General features: G+C 37.3%; 1 protein-coding gene across 1 annotated transcript in view; it reads left to right on the top strand.

The window, feature by feature from the left end:
* Window positions 1-1,275: 1,275 nt before the first annotated feature.
* The window catches only part of rasgrf2a (Ras protein-specific guanine nucleotide-releasing factor 2a), a 43,160-nt gene continuing 24,450 nt past the window's right edge, over window positions 1,276-19,985 (top strand). Inside the window, exons 1-2 of the mRNA XM_044333469.1 lie at window positions 1,276-1,716; window positions 1,830-2,225. Of these exons, the coding sequence (XP_044189404.1) occupies window positions 1,947-2,225 (279 nt within the window). The 5' untranslated portion in view covers window positions 1,276-1,716; window positions 1,830-1,946. The remainder of the gene's footprint in view (window positions 1,717-1,829; window positions 2,226-19,985) is intronic.

Below are 19,985 nucleotides of genomic sequence, written 5' to 3'. Positions count from 1 at the left end.
AAGAAGAATAACTTTTGTATAGCACCTTTCATACAAGAAATGCAGCTCTTGTGCTTTACAACAAAAATTACATGACAAGAACATAAAAGCATGTAGAAAAAAAGAAAAAAACACTGATGTAACATAAGATGGTAAATAAAAGTGTAAAAGTGTAAAAAAAAAAAAAAAAAAAGTGTAAAAGTGAGTTGAAGTAGCAAAAATATTCTCTTACATGCATGCATCCAAAATTCTACTTGAGTAAAAGTGCATACTGTAAGTATTACCAACAAAATTTACTTGAAGTATCAAAAGTTAAATTACTTATTGTGCAAAACGGCCCCTTTCAGAGTGTTAAGTTATGGAGCTCTCGGCTCCTGAAAGATGATATATACTGGTATATTTTTTATCTTATGCCCAAAAGGATAATAATTTGTGCACATGACTTATTATCTTGCGCAACAACATAAAAAGTATTTTTTCTTGACTTAGATTTACTTCATTATTATCACAGAGGGAAACTGGTTTGCAGTGTGTGCACACAATTTAACATAAACAATAAAAACAAACAAGACATAGAAACATTTAGACCTTTTCACAGCAGACGTTCTGACATGTCAGAACAGCAATATTCATGACTCTAATATTATACGTGATGGTTCGGGCTTCCTTCTGAATGGAACTGGGCCATGAAAAAGCAGAGGTCCAAGACATAGTAGTGCACACATGGCAAACATCCTCAGTGAAAAGTGCACAAAACTACACAGCAGATCCTGCAGTGGTCATAATGTACAAAGATTCAATGTGAGGAAATAAATGAGAAAATAGTGTCAGTCGTGCAAAGACACGATGCAGCTCAGATATAAGATTCTGCAGAGTTTTGCACAATTTCATCCCATGAAATCAGCCACATAACTGAAAACATCTGTCTGGCCTTTAATCTATTATAATGCATCATATATTTTATTAATGTTTTGTAGGTAAAATCAAAACAACTAGCTATTACATTGATGTAGTGGAGTAAAAAGTACAGTATATCCTTCTGAAATGTAGTGGAGTTAAAGTATAAAGCAAAATGGAAATACTCAAGTAAAGTAAAAGTACCTGCACAGTGTATTTAACTATAATACTTTAGGAAAAGTACTTCATTACTTTCCACTACTTGAAGCTGATATCAATAAAACATGAGGGTTAAATTCTTGGAGCTGAAATGCAGGTTAGCAAGACTACAACACACACACACACACACACACACACACACACACACACACACACACACACACACACACACACACACACACACACCTGCCCGCTTGTGACACGTTAAACTTTCATTCACGCGCTCCTGAACACCTGCGCTCTCTGAGGGGCGTTTCTCGACTGGCTCGTGCGCTCCAGCGAGGCGCAGCGGGCAGACAACAGCAGCAGCAGCAGCAGCAGCAGCAGCGCGCGGCGACCTGTCTCTTTAAGTTGGTGTCAAAGCCGATTACCGCTGATCTCCGTCGTGATTCTGTTTTCACCGTCTGTTCCCTGAATCTATTTTTGTTTCTACAGTCTCTGGCGCAACGACACGCGCTCTCATTTTCAGAAAAAAAAAACAAACAAAAAAAAAAAACGCAGCGCCGCCTGGTTAACTCCGCGCCAAAGTTTGGAGGATGGAAACGTCGTGAAGCGCGGTTGTTTTCTGCGGCTCTGCTTGGATGCACAGCCCACATTAAAAGCCTCAATCTATGCGAGCCGGTGAGTGTGATGCGCCGCGGACACTCCAACTTTTTATACCATGGTAAGCCTGGATTACCTTTTCCTGCAAACGGGGGATATTAACCGCTTTCTCTGTGGCGCCTTTCTGCTAGAAACACCGGCAGTGACTGAATTACAGAAGATGTGATGTGATGCCTCGGAGTTACTGTTTGAAGTTGGCACTACAATAAAAAAAACAAAAACAAAATCACATTCAGTGTGGACATAAAATGCAGAAGAGCGTGCGGTACAATGAGGGCCACGCTCTGTATCTGTCGGTGGTTGCGCGTAAAGAAGGAACCAAGCGGGGCTTCCTGAGCAAGAAGACCACGGAGAACAGCCGCTGGGCCGAGAAGTACTTCGCGCTCTACCAGAACGTGCTCTTCTACTTCGAGAACGACCAGAGCGCGAGGCCCTCCGGTATCTACCTCCTGGAGGGATGCACGTGCGAGCGGGCACCGGCGCCCAAAGTCTCCGCCATCAGCAAGGAGCCGATGGAGAAACAGCAGGTGCGTCCCGCTTTACTGTACTGGGAGATGCAGAGCAGCAGAAAACCAGTCAGATGTAATGTTTACTCACATTTTAGTTTTATAAAACCAGTAGAAATGTCATTTTAGCGCCTTTTTGATAAATGAAACAACAATTTTTTCCACCTTTTGATTTATTAATTTATATTCAAACCAGATCTGAAACAGTTAATTGATTGATATAAAATGTATTAGCAATTTTTAAATCACAATAAAGAACAAACAACAGAATACACACATGATTATAATACACACACACACACACACACACACACACACACACACAGGAAGCGCACATACACACCTCTTTCACACCAAACACATCTGCATATATCTAAACTAATACACACATTCAGACTGTGTAATACAACAACAAAGCTCTACAGTCCACAACTATTTAGATCAGTGGTTCTCAAAGTGGGGTCCGGGGACCCTTAGGGGTTCCTGAGGGGGATTCAGGGGGTCCCCAGCAAAAAGGGGAATCATTTATTTTCACTATAATTCATCTATAAGTAACACAATGACAATGATTTATACATTTTCTGTAATAAAACATCTAAAGGCAGAAATCTTATCAGATGGGGGTCTGTGGTCTAATTTGTGTCAGTTTAGGGTCTTTGAAGTGAAAAATTTTGAGAACTACTGATTTAGATAATTAATTAATAGTTTAAATCATGTCACTCTCTGGTTGCAGCATCTTCACCAGTGGGAGGATTTGTTGTTTTCTATCATTATAAATTGAAAATCTTTAAGTTTGGACTCTTAGTCGGACAAAACGATTCATTTGAAGACGTCAGTCTAGACTCAAACACTTTTGAACAGCCATTAGAAAAAATTATTAGTGTTAATTGACTCTTTTGTAGTGACATTCATATTTGTGAAAGTTTTTCAGTTCATGAAGCCCTAAAATGTTTTTTTTCTTCCAGCCAAACAGCTGATTCACTGTTTAATTCCTCCTCGATAGAACCAGTAGGAGATTTGGAAGGAATAAAAACTGAAGAATGACAGAATCAGGGTGGATTTGTTGAGTAAACAATGAACAAAAAGATTAATTGGCAACAATTTAGATAAAAATGCCAAATAATAACAGATTCCAGCTTCTCAAATATGAACATTTGCTACTTGTCTTTGTCCTTTATGATAGTAAACTTTATATTTTGGGGTTTTGGACTGTTGGTTGGAAAAAAACAAGCAATTTCTCAATGTCAGCCTGGACTTTGTGGGAAATTTAAGAGGGTTCTTTTTTTTTTGCTACTTTCTGACATTTTACAGTTAAATGTTTAGTCAGGAAAATAATCATTAGATTGATAGATAATGGAAATAACTGTTAGTTGCAGCCCTACACAGTATCTTTTAAAAGAAAAAGCATAAACACTCAGAACAAAACATCAGGTTTTTATACCTCGATCGTTATTTGCTTTACAATAATCATAACTGGAGGTCAAACATAGATCATATATTTAACCTGACCTGAGTCTGGACTCGACACTTACATAATACTAAAGATTAGACAACGTCTTTGTTCTCTTGTGCTTTAATGTCTTAAGTCCAGGTGATGGAGAAGCTTGTTTATAAAAAGGTTGTAATACAGAAAATTAAATTGTCATTTCAACAGAATATTTCTAGTTTTGGATGTTTTACTTTTCAGTACGTCCTCTCATGAGCAAGAACGTTTCATCTTGACTTTCTACATGATCTGCAGGTTATTTTCTCTGTCTTGATTGTTTTTAAAATGTCAAAAAATGGTTAAAAATGTCCATCAGAAGTTCAAACAGCGAAGGTTCACGTCTTCAAAACTAAAAAAAAAAAGCAGTTTACTTGTCAAGCAGTAAAACTCAAGAACACAAGGTGTATAAAGCAAAAATTATTATTATTATTTACAACTTAATTTCAACTTGACAAATTATTTTTTCCAATAAAAAACTAGGACCCTTTAACTCAACTTGAGGTCAACTAAACAAACAGCAACCTAACGTGAACTCAACATAACAGACCTGACAAATGACACATAAAGGAGGTTTATATACACACAGGCTAGTCTACACAGACACACAAGGGGGGGCAGGAATAAACAATTATCTCTATAACACAAATTAACCTTAATCTCAACAAAGATTTAAATCAAGAAACTATTTACAACCCAACTAACTATTAAAAGCAAGAAAAATAAACTTGAAGTCCTAAAATAACTGAAGTTAACTGGATCCTGAGAGGCAGACTCCCCTCTGGCACGCCAGGTTGGCCTCTTCCACTTCCTGCCTGCTACAGTATAAGAGGCCATCTTTACTGGTGCCGACTCGTCGGATCCATGAAACAAAAGACAAATCAGGATTTAACACAAGCAAGAAATATTAAAGACAGAATGTTAACCAAAATGCACTCAAATTAGGCAACAAGCTGTCAATAATAACGTGTGTGATGTATGAAAACAAAAGACTATGTGTACTGTGATTATTTGAAATGTTTGTATGTTAAGTGTTAAAAAAAAAGAAAACTTCTAAGAAAATCAGAAAATATTCAAATGTGAGAAGCTAAAACCAGTGAATTTTTGGTACTTTTGCTTAAGAATGACTTAAACGATTATCAGAATAATTGCTGATTGATTTTCAGTGTATGGACCAATCAATTAAAGGTCCAGTGTGTAGAATTTAGTGGCTTCTAGTGGAACAGACTTGGCAGAAATGGAATATAACATTCACAAGTACATTTTCATTAGTGTATAATCACCTGAAAATAAGAATTGTTCTTTTCGTTACTTTAGAATGAGCCCTTTATATCCACAGAGGGAGCAGGCCCACTATGTTGTACCGCCATGTTTCTACAGTAGCCCAGAACGGACAAACCAAACACTGGCTCTAGAGAGGGGCTTTACATAAGGGCACACTGGGCACACAAATCCTACACACTGGTCCTTTAATTGACTCTGAACACTTACTAGCTTTGTAGGAGCTTTAAACAGCATGCCATGGTCTTCATCATTCATTTTATGTTTTTGGTCTTGGAGGGTTTGTTAGTTTATAGCTGACTATACTTTCCTTTAGGGCTGCAACTAATGATTGTTTTCATTATCCATTAACCTGCTTAATATTTCTTTTTAGATTAATCGATTAGTTGTTTTGTCTATAAAATGTCAGAATATAGTGAAAAGTTGATGTTTCAATGTCCGACCAACAGTCCAAAACCCAAAGATATTTAGTTTACCATCACAAAAGACAAAGAAAACTATAAAATCCTCACATCTGAGAAGCTGGAACCAAGAAATATTTGGCATTTCTTTTTTTTTTCAATGACTAAAACGATTATTCGATGATCAAAATAATTTTAGACTAATCGATAAATCAACTAAACATGCTGAATGTGATGCTCATCATGCATGCAAGAACTCATTTTGTTTAAATTAACTAATAAAATTCCCCTTCTCTGATGCGCTTCCATATTTTGCATTAGATGACATTAACATAAATATTTGCCTTGCGGCTGCAAACTTCTCTTTTATGGTTGTAATTTCCCAGACTGACATTACCCATCTAATGAGGTAGACATAAGAAGAAGCCGACCATTACTGATAATATAATTATAAACAAAATGAATCCTTATGAAAATATTTGTTCTGTGAAAGCTCATGCTAATTTTAAATGACCCATATTCCTGTTCTCGCCGCTGCGGGGTATAAAGATGTGTTTCCTCCCGTCAGCAGCTGGCGTAATGTAGACGAGTTATTTTATAAACTTGTATTTCTTCTACACGTGTCGTTAACAGATCCTTTATGGATGGATAGATACGAGCTGGATTAAGCTCATCTTCTCATTAATACTCAGGTTAATCTGTCACGCCTTGTTGGACGCTGCTCACACGCTGCCTGTGACTCCGTGACCCAGTCATGACTGTAGAGACGCGCGTCACAGTGTGTTCACAGCTTTAATGTGGTAACAAATCATCCGCTCACACGCCTCGATGTTGTGAGAATCCACTTGTGGAGGAGATTGCTGTTGCTAAATTTTGACAGAATCCCTCCTATCAAAAACAAAAATGCAATGCTCCATGTTTGCAGATAAGCTTTAATTTCTCTCGCTTTTCTTTTTCTTTCTGTCAGTATTAATGTGCCGAGTCAGAAGCACTTTCCCATCTGTTTTTCAATGCAAGGTTGTGTAAATAATGTCATTTTTCGAGGATGGCTGCTACACCTTCTGTTATTAGTAGCGTGGTTCCTCCTGTACCTCCTAACCACTGCTGCAGCTGTGTTTTGATGATCTTGTGCCCTCTTCCATCTTTATAAAGTCTAATAATCTGGTTTCTTACTTATTCATGTGGCGCTGTGACAGACTCAGGCCAAAACCGACAAAGTTGTGTTGTTCGCAAGTTCTTTTATAACCTTGTTCAGGCAATTAGTCTGAATTGGAGGTCACAGGTCTAATCACATTTGTCTCATTGAGGTTGTAGTTTGAGGCCTGTATTTTAAATTATGTCTATACAACCTGTTTGATTTTAATTATGAATAAAATCAAATACCCTACACATCACCCTTAAAGTACTACACTTATTATAAGATGATGAATCATTTAACATTTTAGTGGTATTGTACAGGGGTGTAGTCAGTTTTGTTATACTGTCATCATCAGTCAGTGTTGCCACCTCACAGGCTTTTACCTTTTGTCGCCTTCTCACTCTCATCCTCATCATCTGTATTGTTTGCCGACATCCACGACAAATAATCCCTGACATGAACGCTAGCAAAGCCATGTCATCCATGTTTATGATTTAACTGTTAACTGCGCAAATGACGTTGTTGTTGTTGTTTTTATATGCATGTGGCTCACGTTTAGGTTAAATCTGTGCATGAGTGGTAGGTCAGGACCTCAGCAGTGTTCACACCAGAACCACATACATGTCAATTACTAACATGAATATTAACCATCAACACAAAAAGAACAGATCTGACTAAATAATCAGAATTGAACATTGTTTTCTTTGTGCTTGTTTGAAGAGTAAAGCAGATATCACATACCTGTTAACACCAATCTTTATTTATTCTATTTTAGCAACATTTGAATCTAAATGTAATGAGAGTCGTTGGGTTGCAGATCACACCCACACAGTCCTGATGAAGCAGATACTATAAGCAGAGTTTTATAAAAAAACTTACATCAAACAGATGGCACATGCAGAGGAGTTTCAGTCTAGGGGCTAATGGGACCAGTGTGACTGTCTTTGAAACATAGTACATGTGGATCTTGTTAGTGAATGTCCAGCAAAGATCGTGATGAACACCTTCACTATATTCTGCATCATTATAGAAAACTGACAGCACAGTGAAGAGTAATGTGTGCGTTAGTTCAGACGTTACAGGCAAACTTTGGACGCAGTACAAATACATACAAAGTCAATAGAAAGTAGGAACACATATACGTTTATCGGCAAAGCACAAATAGTCTTTTTTTTGTACAAATATTTGTTTCATACAAATATTTTAAAAATTATTTGTTTTTGGGAAGAAAAAACAAACATGTTAAATACCAGCGTGCAGGTCAGTTATAGTTGCTATCTCAGTGTCTCTCCTCTGCTCCGCTGTGACGTCTATCAGCAGGTCTCAACGAGAGGGGTCACATCCACCTGCTACATGACGCACATTTCCTAAATTGGATATCACTCCCAGAGTTGGGAGTGTTATCAAGAGATAAAGCTGAGCTGCTGACACACGCTTCATTAACACTTATTGTAACACTTTAATTTTCTAAAATTAAAAGCGTAAAAAAAACAAAAACAGGATATTTTAACTGTCTTTCCACTTTTATTAGAATACAAAAAATGCAAAAAAAATGGTGTAAATTATTTAGGCTTTATAATTTTGTGTGTTGTTTTTATTTGGAAGTATTGGTAACACTGGGTATAGCCTTGCTCCCCTCCCCACCTCAGTAATTTCCATTGCTTTTGCAGTGTCCTTACAACCAACAGCTGGCTCCACAGAGAAACACTCACATTGTCTGCAGATAATAGACTTTTCCTTTATTGTGCTTGTACATGGAAAGTACCAGGAGGGCAACCTTTAAACAAACAAAATAATAACATCTGTAATTTTACTATTAAGTAGCAACATTCCTTTCAAGTTGCTGCATATGTTTTATTGTGTAATCACTAAAAACATATTTTCCTCACATACCACAGAATGTGTTTTGTGTCATTGGATGTTTGCCGATCACCTCACCTGTGTTGTTCATCCTGTTGTCATACACAATAGTGTTAGTAGCAGGATGCAGAGGAGGATACACCCTCCCCCATAATCTGTTATTTACACTTTGACACTTTTGCTTGCACAGACCTGTTTGTCCACACTCTAGTTTGGAGGTTCAAAGAAATGACAAACAGTTCACTTGACTGTAAAATGTTTTGATGTGGCGATGGCGAGGTGTTAGTTTCAGATGTTGGGTGGTTTCCTGTTATAATGCTATAAAGAATGCATGAATCATTTTTCTTATAAGTGTTTTCTTTACCTTCAGGAAGCTGACAAGATTTCAGTTGGTTCATGTTTTTTATTCACTGCAAAAAAGTCAACCTCAATTTCTTAAAACAAGTGAAAAATAATCCAATAACAATATTTTAAACTGTACTGTGAAATAAGAAAGGAAGGCAGGAAAAAAAATGGCAAAAAAGTGAAACTTGACTTGAATGAAAGTACATGAAAGAAGTATTCAATATATATTTCACTTGTTTTAAGAAAATCAAACTTTAAAAGCTGAATTACAGAAAAGAAAATGACTTGATAGGATGAGATCGTTGCATTGTGGAGCACATTTTAGGAAAGAAGTGCTTGTGTGTTTTAGCAATAAAGATAAGGAGAGTGTATGAGAGAAGGTTTTTAAAAAATATTTTTCAGATGAATAAATGTTTGGGCTATCAAATGTCAAAAAATAGTGAAAAAAGATAAAGCTGACTCCCTGAAATTGCTTGTTTTGTCTGACCAACAGTCCAAAACCCCAAACATTCAATTCACAACGATATGAAACAGAGAAAAGCAGTAAATTCTTACAATTGCGAAGCAGAAAACAGCAAATGTTGATGAATTACTTCCTATATTTTCTGTGACTAATCATCTCAGAAGTATCATTATTACAGGTTTCATTGCTATATAACCTGCTTGTTTTAGAATAATGCATCTGTGCAGTAGTTCTTCTAGCTTCATATCTTTGCTAAACCAATACACCATCTTTGAAAGGATTAAGAGAGAAAGGGAAGAGACGGACAAACAGAAACCTGAAACCAGCTGTTTCTACTTCACATGATAACAGTTTGATGGACTGAGGCCAGAACATTCAGCCAATCGTCTGTTCTTCACCATCAAAGTCTGTTTCTGAGTGTTCTTCACACACACAGTCAATCAGAGACAGTGAAACAGGACGATGCTGATAAGCTGAGATTCGTGCTGCAGTGTGACAGGCTGGCATTAGAGCCATGGGGGGGGGGCCTGCCTGCCTGCCTGCACTGTGGCTTCTGTTTACTCATCACTGCTGGGAAACCAGACTAGACAATCAAAAGCAGTCAATTAACAAAAGTTCAGACTGACATCAGTCCTGTGTGGGAAAAACACAGCCCTCATTTATTTGAATGGGGGCAGTCCAATGGTGTGGTGCCAGCGTAGGGCGCCATGACATCCTCCAGCAAGCTGCTGTGGTGGCCAGTTACATATCTGCAAGCGCACATTCCTGGTGGATTACTTTGTAATATGAAGGAAGTATTTCTACCGTTTACCTCACGATCGTCACAAGGAAAGATAAAATAATGGCTGCCTTGACAACTTTTATTGTAAATACTGTCTTTGAGTGTTATAAACTGCTGTTTAGCATTTTGACCATAGACTGTATAAAAATATGGACGTAGTTACCGTGACGTCACCCGTTGGTTTCTGAAGGGCGGTTCTGAAGCTCAAAGCGAGGCGCTCTGGCCATCGCCATCTTGGCAGTGCGTGACGCCGCCTAACTCCCAGCCAATCAAAAATGGGCAAAGAGGCGGGCCGAACGGCTGAAACAAGCCATCTAGCGGCTGGCGGACCTGTCACTCAAAGCAGCCATGTCCTTCATTATGCATAACTTTACGGCTTAATAAAATTTAAACGGGTGAGTTGTAAAAAAATTCACCTCCCGTACAGTTGTCATGAAAGTGGAAATTAGCTACAGAGACCAAAACTGTTTTTTGTACCAGGCTGTAAACATGTTTATTTCTGCTTTAAAGTTGGGCATTTTAACATGGGGGTCTATGGGGATTGACTCACTTTTGGAGCCTCAAGTGGCCATTCAAGGAACTGCAGTTTTTGGCACTTCCGCATTGGCTTCATTTTACAGCCCTGGAGGTTGCCGCTCGGTTTTCACATCTGATTAATGGATCATGAAGCAACATTTCGCCACCAATAAAGCCCCTTACATTTCTCTTTTTTTGTTTGAATCCCCAATAAAGGTCTACAACCATGCTAGCAGCTTCACAAGACTTATTTTGCACTTGTGCAAAATGCTAAAATCAGCAAATCACTTTGATTGACCAAAAAACAAAAACAAAAGTCGCTTTAAGTAAGTTATCAAGGTCTGGACCAGACAGAGGCAAAAATCATATGTGACAGAAAGGCTGCAACTTACAATTATTTTCATTATTGTTTAATCTGCCAATTACCTTTTCTAATGTTTGTCTAAAACATAAAAAAAATCAAGAAAACACCCATCACAGTTTTCTAGAAGGTAATAATTAAATCTCAGTCCAAAACCAGTCCAAAGATATCAATTTACGATAATGTAAAACCAGGAAAAGCACCAAATTGTCCTGTTTGAGAAGCTGCAACAGTTCAATGTTTGGCATTTTTACTTGAAAAATGACCATTAATCAATTATCAAAATAGCGTTTAATAATTTTATACGATTGTAGTAGTTTTCTCTCGATCTTCTATTCAGTCAATCAACTAATCATTGCAGCTCTATGTGACACATTTTGAGCTGCACGGTAGTTCCTGTTTGTTGGAGACGCAGCAGTCTGTGACGAAACACATCTAACATCCAGACTGAAAGTAACAAGATTCATGACACAAACAGTCATTGTTTGATCCCTGCTTTATGAAAGCCACTCTGTGCCTTTAAATGTAAGGCAGCGGTTTTAAATCGGAGCGACATTAAAGTCAGACAAAACATCAGAGAACATGAAAGCACAATCGGACGATTGATAACTCAGATGTTTTGATGTCCGCTCTCAGCACTCTGGTGGCCACGTGATTTATTCAATCATCTGTATCTGATGCTGACTGAGTGTGGTCAGAAGAATATTATTCATTAAATGAAATAAAGTCGATATACTGAATGTACATCTTTGTTCATCAGTCCTAACATGGAACAGGAGGCTTGTTTGTGTGTAGTTTTATACTCTTCATGGTCCAGTGAGGTAGTTCTGAACTTCCAGCTCACTGTTTTACTTGTCTCGGTGTTGTTTTGCATGGCTAAAAGTATTTTTGCAAGGGACAGACAGTTTACTGTATGATAAGAAGACATCTAATTGGATGAGCTCACCACTTTCCGGGCCGTCAGTGGTCCTTGTTTCCCGTTTTCAATGTGGAAAATAACAGCAGGTAGTCTCTAAATGTGCCTCATTTTGCATGTATATATAAAGAGCTGAAGTCATGACGTCATTTCCTGTCTAGCCGCTGTTCCAGTACTTTGTTTAACTCAGTGCAATCTCTCATTCAGTGTTTATTTCATCTGTCTTGCTTAAAAAAAAAAAAGAAGTGTTTTCCTGGAGTTTACGTTCCGTATTCAAGGACAACTTGGCTCCACAACAGCTGTTCCCATCAGAAGTCGAAACCTTTGTGATTTTAACAAAGTTAAACAACAATTACTTAATGTGTGCAGAAAAAACTACAGCTTCCATTAAAATTTATCAGCAGAGCAGCGTCGATAATTACATCATCATAACTTGGTTTTGTCCATATTCATAAAATAAAATTCACCAACACTTTCTTCTGAAGTCATTTTTTAAACTTTTTTTTAGCTGTAATCTCTGTTGTCTGCTCCTCTCTGTCCTGCTGTTATTACAGACAAAGGCTGAAATTAACGACTATTTTCTGTATTGATTAATCTGCCGATTATTTCCTGATTAATTGGTCTATAAAATATATTTTTTTAAAAAGTGAAAAATTATGTTTTATTATATATTATGCAGAGTCAAAGGCAACATCTTCAAATATCTTTTTTTGTCCGACCAACAGTTCAAAACCCAAATATATTCAGTTTACTGTCATATATGACAAAGAAAAGCATTAAATCATCACATTTGTGAAGCTGAAATCAGCAAATATTTCATATTTTTGCTTAAAAAATGTCTAAAATGATGAATCATTTATTAAGATAGTTGCTGATTCATTTTCTGTTGATCATTGCAGCTCTATTACACACATTTCTGAACTAACTGTGACCCCTCGACTCTCTCATGGCCTCGGCGTGTCTGTCGAGCTGTGACATTTAACCCGTGAACGTCTGGGGTTTGTGGGAAATGCTGTTTATCAAAGGCCTCAAACAAACAGAAATCCAGAATAAACAGTATTAGATTGTTTTCTGTAAAAGGATCATCCCTGTCCAAACATACAGAGTGAAAACACGACAAACTGCTCAGAAAGGTGTATTTTTAGTTTTTTAGACTACTACAAATCTCAATAGGATTTTGAATGAGGTTTTCTTATTCTGGTACATTCTGGTTTTACTTTGACTCTCTATAAGTCTGTGTGGGCTGGACAATCACAATAAATATCCAAACTAACTAACAAACCAGTGCACACACATGTCATAGAAATCGTAGAGGTCATAACTTTAGAGAAGTTATTTTGTTGTTCTCAATTCAGTCAGTAACAACAGTTGTGTTTACCCAGTGAACACAATATTTGTAACATCCCCCTAAACTGGATTAGTCTCAGATGAGGTGAACAGACTATTAAATATGAACAACAGTGAATTACCGCTGTGATTACTGCTTAATGAACTAGAAACATTTGTAAGCTAGGCTCGCTAGCTAAGCGCATGTAAGTAATGAAGGGACAGGCCTGCGATTATTATTACACCTGTATCACGCTGAGCTGGTTGTTTCCGAGAGCAATTTGTAGATTACAAGAAGAACTAATTGTACACAAATCTACACTTTGCTTACCTTGATGCCTTAAAACATAATTGGTCTGTCTTTTCCTGTTTATTTAGTTGCTATGGCACTGACAGTTGCTTAATTGCTGTTTAAATATGCTCAAATGCAGTTATCTGTAGCATCGTATGACATACACAGTATGCAAGACTGCTGTGCACAAATTAAGTGCAGTTAAGGTTATAGTTCCAGTAATTATTTTATAATCAATTTGCAGATATTTAGAGATCAGCATAACAAGCCCATAAATTCACCTTGCACAGTTGATATGGCAAAATGTGTTGGCAAACAGTCATCTAGACTAATATCTGATCCTACAAGGAACTACTCTCCAGAGAGTGAAAATGTGATCGCTGTTATTAGTCTTTAGAGCCGTTTCTAAACAAACTAACGTGACCAAACTCTTCATAATGAAGGAACATGTCACCCAGTGCAGCGGTGTGGCTCACTGATGTGTTTTTAAATAGTTTTTGGACAACAACGGAGGTCTACAGCACAGAGGAATAATATATATCAGGCTTTGGATCACTACTTTGGTCAGTGAAGGTTCAGTGTTTAAGGTTTAGGGTGGACACTGGAATTGGGTCGTAGTCGTCTGACACATTTTTAATGCAAGAATATTGATCAGAGCAACTTTAGATAAATGCTTTCTCCAAATTACTAATCCATAATGTTTCACCTGTTAATTTCTGCCATAATCAGCCTGTTCTGGGGTAAAGTATGGAGAGCAATAGGTCAGTTAAAAGTACATCAAAACTAGTATTTCTGCATTTATTTTTAATTGTCATGCCAGATGTGAAATCTGTGGTGATTTACTTATTTATTCTTCCTCTGCCCACCGTTTCTTTATGCTAATGGTGCTGCCCACTATAGGATACCAACCCATGCAGCAGCCGGACCACCTGACTGATGTGTTTCCATGGTGATGAGAGTTGAGAGTTGAAGTGGCTTATGTGCTGTAGCACATACAGCAAGTTAGATGAGGTAGAAACACAGAGATATGAGGTGAGAGGAGATTTATGGAGACGTTATTTGAAAGTGTTGGTATACAAGGGGAGCCGGTCAGTGATGAAGAACAAGACGAAGATTATGATGATTAAATTAGATTTTGAGACAGTTTTATATAAACACACGGACATGCTTGACTTCTTTTCTCTGTGACAGAAATAAATAGAGAATGAGGAGAGTTCAGTTTTACGTTTAATGCATTTAAAAACAAAATGTTCACAAATATTAAAGCAGGATTCTGTCATTTTTGAGTCTGAACATGTTCACGCTGTCTGTGTTTGTGTTTGTGAGTTTGTATGTAAGGGTGGCGGTGCTCTGGGATGCTGCTGTGCTCAACTAAGAATAGCATCCTCACTGGTCCTTTTGCCTGCAGACACTGTCTGAATACCAAGTCAACACAACTGCACCTCACACACACACACACACACACTCTCCACCACACATTACTGCTACCTGAGCTATTTGTAGCTTTCCTTTTACTGTACTGTGAGTGGATCTGTCTTTCTCTGACTGCAATACAAAAGACTACCTAACAACAAGCTAAATTACTTGATTTCTCTTCAGATATAACCAACGCTGTGTGTCAGGAGTGATGCTTTAGCTGTGGAAATGTCTCAAAGCTGCTGTGTGGATATTTTAAATCCTGCAGTTGCTCTCTGTGAGTGTGTGTGTGTGTGTGTACTTGTATGTCTATCTTTGTGAGGACCACTTTGAGTTTTAGGCCTTGGGAGAACATTTTACCTGCTCCTCACATTGGGACAGACCTTGAAAGGGCTGTTTGAGGGTTAAAGTCTGACTGATATTAAACTGCCTGTTTGGTCTATTACAGCTACATATCTGCTCTGTAAATCTCTCGTCCTTCGAGGAAAAAATCAGAAAGCAAAAGGGGGAAGTTAATATTTAAAATTAAAAGTTTTACATTATTTTGATTAAATACAGTTCCATCACCTGCTTACGCAGCTGGAGTCCTTATTTATAACACAGCAAATCAAATCTTTGCATAAAGCGATAACATGTGGTTCTATCATCGGCAGAGCAGAAGGTCACACTGAGCCTGATTGCATCCGGCTACACAACACAAGAGCCACAGACTCTGAGCAACAACCCACGTTAGCTTTCCTGCTAACGTCTGTAAAGTGTATGTTGGAAAACAACAAGAGGAAATGTGAACTAGATGTAGACAGAAGGAAACTGGCTTAAACTAACTTAAACTACTGTGATGTTACTGAAGGCAAAAGTGGCGAAGAATCCATAAAAGTATAATTTTAATATTAACAAAATATAAATACACTGTGGTGTAGACTGTTGGTAATTGGTAATACTTCAAGTCCCCCTATTTAGCATTTTTAAGCAGCATATAAACAGTTAATAAATGGTTTATAACACACAATTATGTAGTTGTAAGCAGATATATGTGTGTATTAATGTATTTGTCAACGACTATAATTCCTCTTGTGGACACTCATAAGTGTTTGCTGCTGTATAAACAGATAATGAATGACAATACAATAAAACACAGTTGTAATGATATAAAAATTTGTCTTAATAGGAGAAGTTAATTACTGACAAATACTGAACATTGATAAACACATAAACTGTCCTTATTTCTGCTTATAACTACATTAGTGTGTTATGAACATTTATTAAATGTTTATAAACTGCTTATAAATGATAAATAAGGGGTCTTAAAGTTAAATGTTACCCAAAAATGAAATCTTTGTTGCATAGTTTGAGTGTTTCCATGTTGCCTGAGTGTATTGAATCCCAGTTTGTGTCGTCTGTGCTCTGTGAGTGAAAGAAAGATGAAGTGAATAATTCAAACTTAGTACCGTCGTCCTGCAAGTCATGTTCTGTAAGTGACGCTGAGTCTCCAGCACTAAGAGCCGGCTGCTCGCGTATTTGTGTCCGTGCACGGCACAACAGATGAACTGATTTTTGTGACTGGACATAGTGATACTGGGTGCGGGGCACGGGGCAGGGCTTAAAGCTCCCCCTGTCTGTCTGACTGTCTGTCTGTCTGTCTCTCTCTCATTGTTATCCTCCAGCTTAAAGCAGGCTTGTGGCCGGGGGAAGCCGCATTAGCAATGCAAGGAGCTGTACAAGCCTTGATGGTTATGTAAACCCTCCCTCCCCCCGAACACACACACACACACACACACACACACACACACACACACACACATAAACAAGCCCTTAAGCCTCTCTCTGGTCCGTAGCCGCCACACGCTAGCAAGTGTCTCTCACCCGCTTATCGTTACATCATTACTACACAGGCCTACTTTCTCCCTGTGGCAGCATCAGAGGAAAGAATATATTCAATAAGTAAAAACTACAAAAATGCAGGAAAAAGTTTCTCATTATCAGCGGAAAATAGGTCTAGATGTATCATTTGGAGATTCCTTATGCTAACTCGCTAATTAATGTGGTTATAATTGACATTTTCTATGATAATGTCTGATCTGTCAGTGTGTAATGTGTTGGCTCGTAGTGATCAACCTACAGAGAATTATCAGTGACTCTGCAGCTCCTCTCGTCTTTACGGAGCTTTATAGTGAGTTTCAGCTCATTGTTTATCTGTCCAGCTGCAACTTTAGCAGGCAGCTGTTTTCAGAAAATTATTTGTAAAAAGCCACTGTACACTACCTGCTCAGCACCAAACAGCAAACAGACACAGTTAGCTGTAGACTAGCTGGTGAACATAGTGGAGCATTTAGCAGCTAAAGAGTCAGATATTTCCCTCAGGGGTTGATGGAGAACAAAAACAGAGCTAAAAGAGTGTGAATATTGGACTTATATTCACCAGGTGGACAGAAACACGACTCCACATGAATGATAATGTTGCTCCGTAACTGCTGGATGTGGAAATAAACAACTGTTTGCTAACAAGTTCAACATATCAATTTAAAGCTGATGATGTGTCAGAGTTGTGTTCACTACTTGTTTCCACTGAAAACAAGTGGACAAAAAACTCAGCTAATGCAGGTTTATGTATATTTACATTATATGTATCTTCCAAGTTCTCCTCCACTCAAAAACATGTTTGTCTTCTTGTTCCTTCAGTTGGATGTTTGTTCTTCTTCTCTGTGCAGAGTTTGGTTTCATATTCATCTGCTGAAAGAGAAAAGTTTCTCTGTTTTCACCTCAAATCTCAGTTTAACACGTGCACCTACGAGCAGGATTTGTGACATCACAACCAGTTTGGAGCCGGTCATGGTCCAGTTTTGCAACTTACACAAGTGTGATGTGGAAACATGAAGCCTCCAGTGAAAAAACACTGAGAATGAACTTTACAGTGAAGGAGGAAACATCTGGTGTCCAGTTGGAAAACTTTAGAAATAAATAATATTTACATATTCACAGATTCTGGATTTTTAATGAGGTAGAAGGAGGAGATGTCATTTTGAAGATTTTAATAAGGTAATTGAACTTTTTTTTGTAGAAAATCTTATTAGACACAAATTATTATTCAAAAAAGCATATTTCTATACATCTGAAAACTTGTCTGAAGGGGATCTTTAAATAGTAAATAGTACACTTTTTAAAAGTAGCTTTTCCGGTTTGAGCTCAGTGTTTAAAGAGCAACTTGCAGTGCGACACAGAAGTGTTTAGGAAAATAATGTAGAAACAGGATTTTCACCAAAATATGTTACTATATGTAAACTGCAGTGACGTGTGGATTTCTTTTTGTAAAGCAACTTTCATTATTTCAATATTGTTTCATGTTATGCACCGATGATTTGGAACATGCTCCCTCCTCATATCAGAGAGGCGACCTCGGTTGTTTTAAGAAGCAACTCAAAACCTCCTTCTATGACCTTTAATTGATTTTGTTTTACCTCTATGATTTTATCTCTAGAATTTGTCTTTTACTCCTTTACTATGTCTTAACTGATATTTATCCCGTTTATGTGTATGTGTGTGTGTATATGTATGTATATGTTTATGTATGTATGTATGTATATATATACGCATATATAGGTGTGTGTGTGTGTGTGTGTATCTATGTGCTTGTGCATATGTATATATCTGTATCTCTGTTTTACATTTCTTTTGTAAAGCACTTTGAGCTGCATTTTATGTCATGAAAGGTGCTCTATAAATAAAGCTTATTATTATTATTATTATTATTAATATCCACATCAAAATGAGATATTGGACGTGATGTCACACAAGGTAGAGCAGCAGAGCTCAGTCAAGGTTAATAATAACTTTCCATTAGTGCTAGTTTTGACACTGATGAGACTGAAGGTATATACAGTATTTATATGAATATGACGGATCACACAGATTAATTTTTGATCTTCCTTTCTATTCTCATCAGTCTGCAGTCGGGTAGATCAGTTTGTTTTTTGTTAAGAACTAATATACGTTTGTGGTAGCCCTTTGTCATACTTATCATGTCTGCATTGTTTACCTCTCGTCAATTTCTTGTGATAAAATAATTATATAATGAAATGATTCCTCTGTCTGTCTCTGATGTCACAAATATTTTATAGTAGAGGATTATAATCAGGTTATAATAGTGATGGATTTAACTATAAAACTAATAAATGTAGACCAACGATCACACTGAGAAATCTGAAACCGCCACATTCAGATGAGCCGATTGTTGTCACTACACATGACTTGGAAATTCGTTCTTATTCATACGACTGTCGTAATTAAATTTTTCACCGTGATGTATACAGGCCTAAGGAATGTATTCATGCATGAACACACAAGCGGATGATTTACATATGCATCCATGTACTTTCTAAATTATGTATACTCTGAATTAAAACGTCCCTGAACAGGATAAGTGGGTGTAGAATATGGATGCATGGATGATTAAAATGTGACTTAACCCTTTGTCCTCATAATTTAGGTCAACATTTATACGCCTTAATCTCAAAACTGTAACTCTGTTAAACCAAAATGCACAAACAGACACGTACTGTAAAAATCACCAGAACCTTTACAGAAGTCTGATAAAGATACTCGTCAGTAAAACCACTTTTAAATCACAGAAAAAAAACATATAACTATGGTTCTTAATTCATAATAATCAAATTTATGACTTTTTTATTCTCCAGTAAAACAAACCGCAGCTACATCTGTGTCTGTAGCTGCAATTAATGACTATTTACTACTAATATGATGATTATTTTCTCGATTAATTGATTTATCTGTCTATCTATTTGGTGTATAAAAGCATCCCTCACAGTACGCCTCAGCACAAAGGTGACATCTTCAAATCCAAGTCAAGTCAATTTTTATTTGTACAGTCAAATATCACAAATCACAAATTTGTCTCGGTGGGTAAGACAACATCTTCTATCCTCAGACCCTCGATATAAATAAGGAAAAACTCCCTAAAACAAACCTTTAACTGTAAAAAGAAATGGAAGAAACATCAGGAAGAGCAATTCAATAAGCCTATAAATGAAATAAATTATAAATGAAAGCACCTGAAGGTTCAAAGGGTTAAACAAACTGAGCATAAATATATGAAATCAAAACTCATCTTTACCACAACAGTTTCTGTATTTTCGTCATGTGATGGTAAATGGACTGTACTTGTAAAGCGCCTTTCTAGTCTTCTGA

Source organism: Thunnus albacares, chromosome 18, assembly GCF_914725855.1.
Source record: "Thunnus albacares chromosome 18, fThuAlb1.1, whole genome shotgun sequence".
Classification (NCBI taxonomy): Eukaryota; Metazoa; Chordata; class Actinopteri; order Scombriformes; family Scombridae; genus Thunnus; species Thunnus albacares.
Note: the sequence above shows the minus strand (reverse complement) of the source record. Positions and strands in the feature narration are given on the sequence as shown.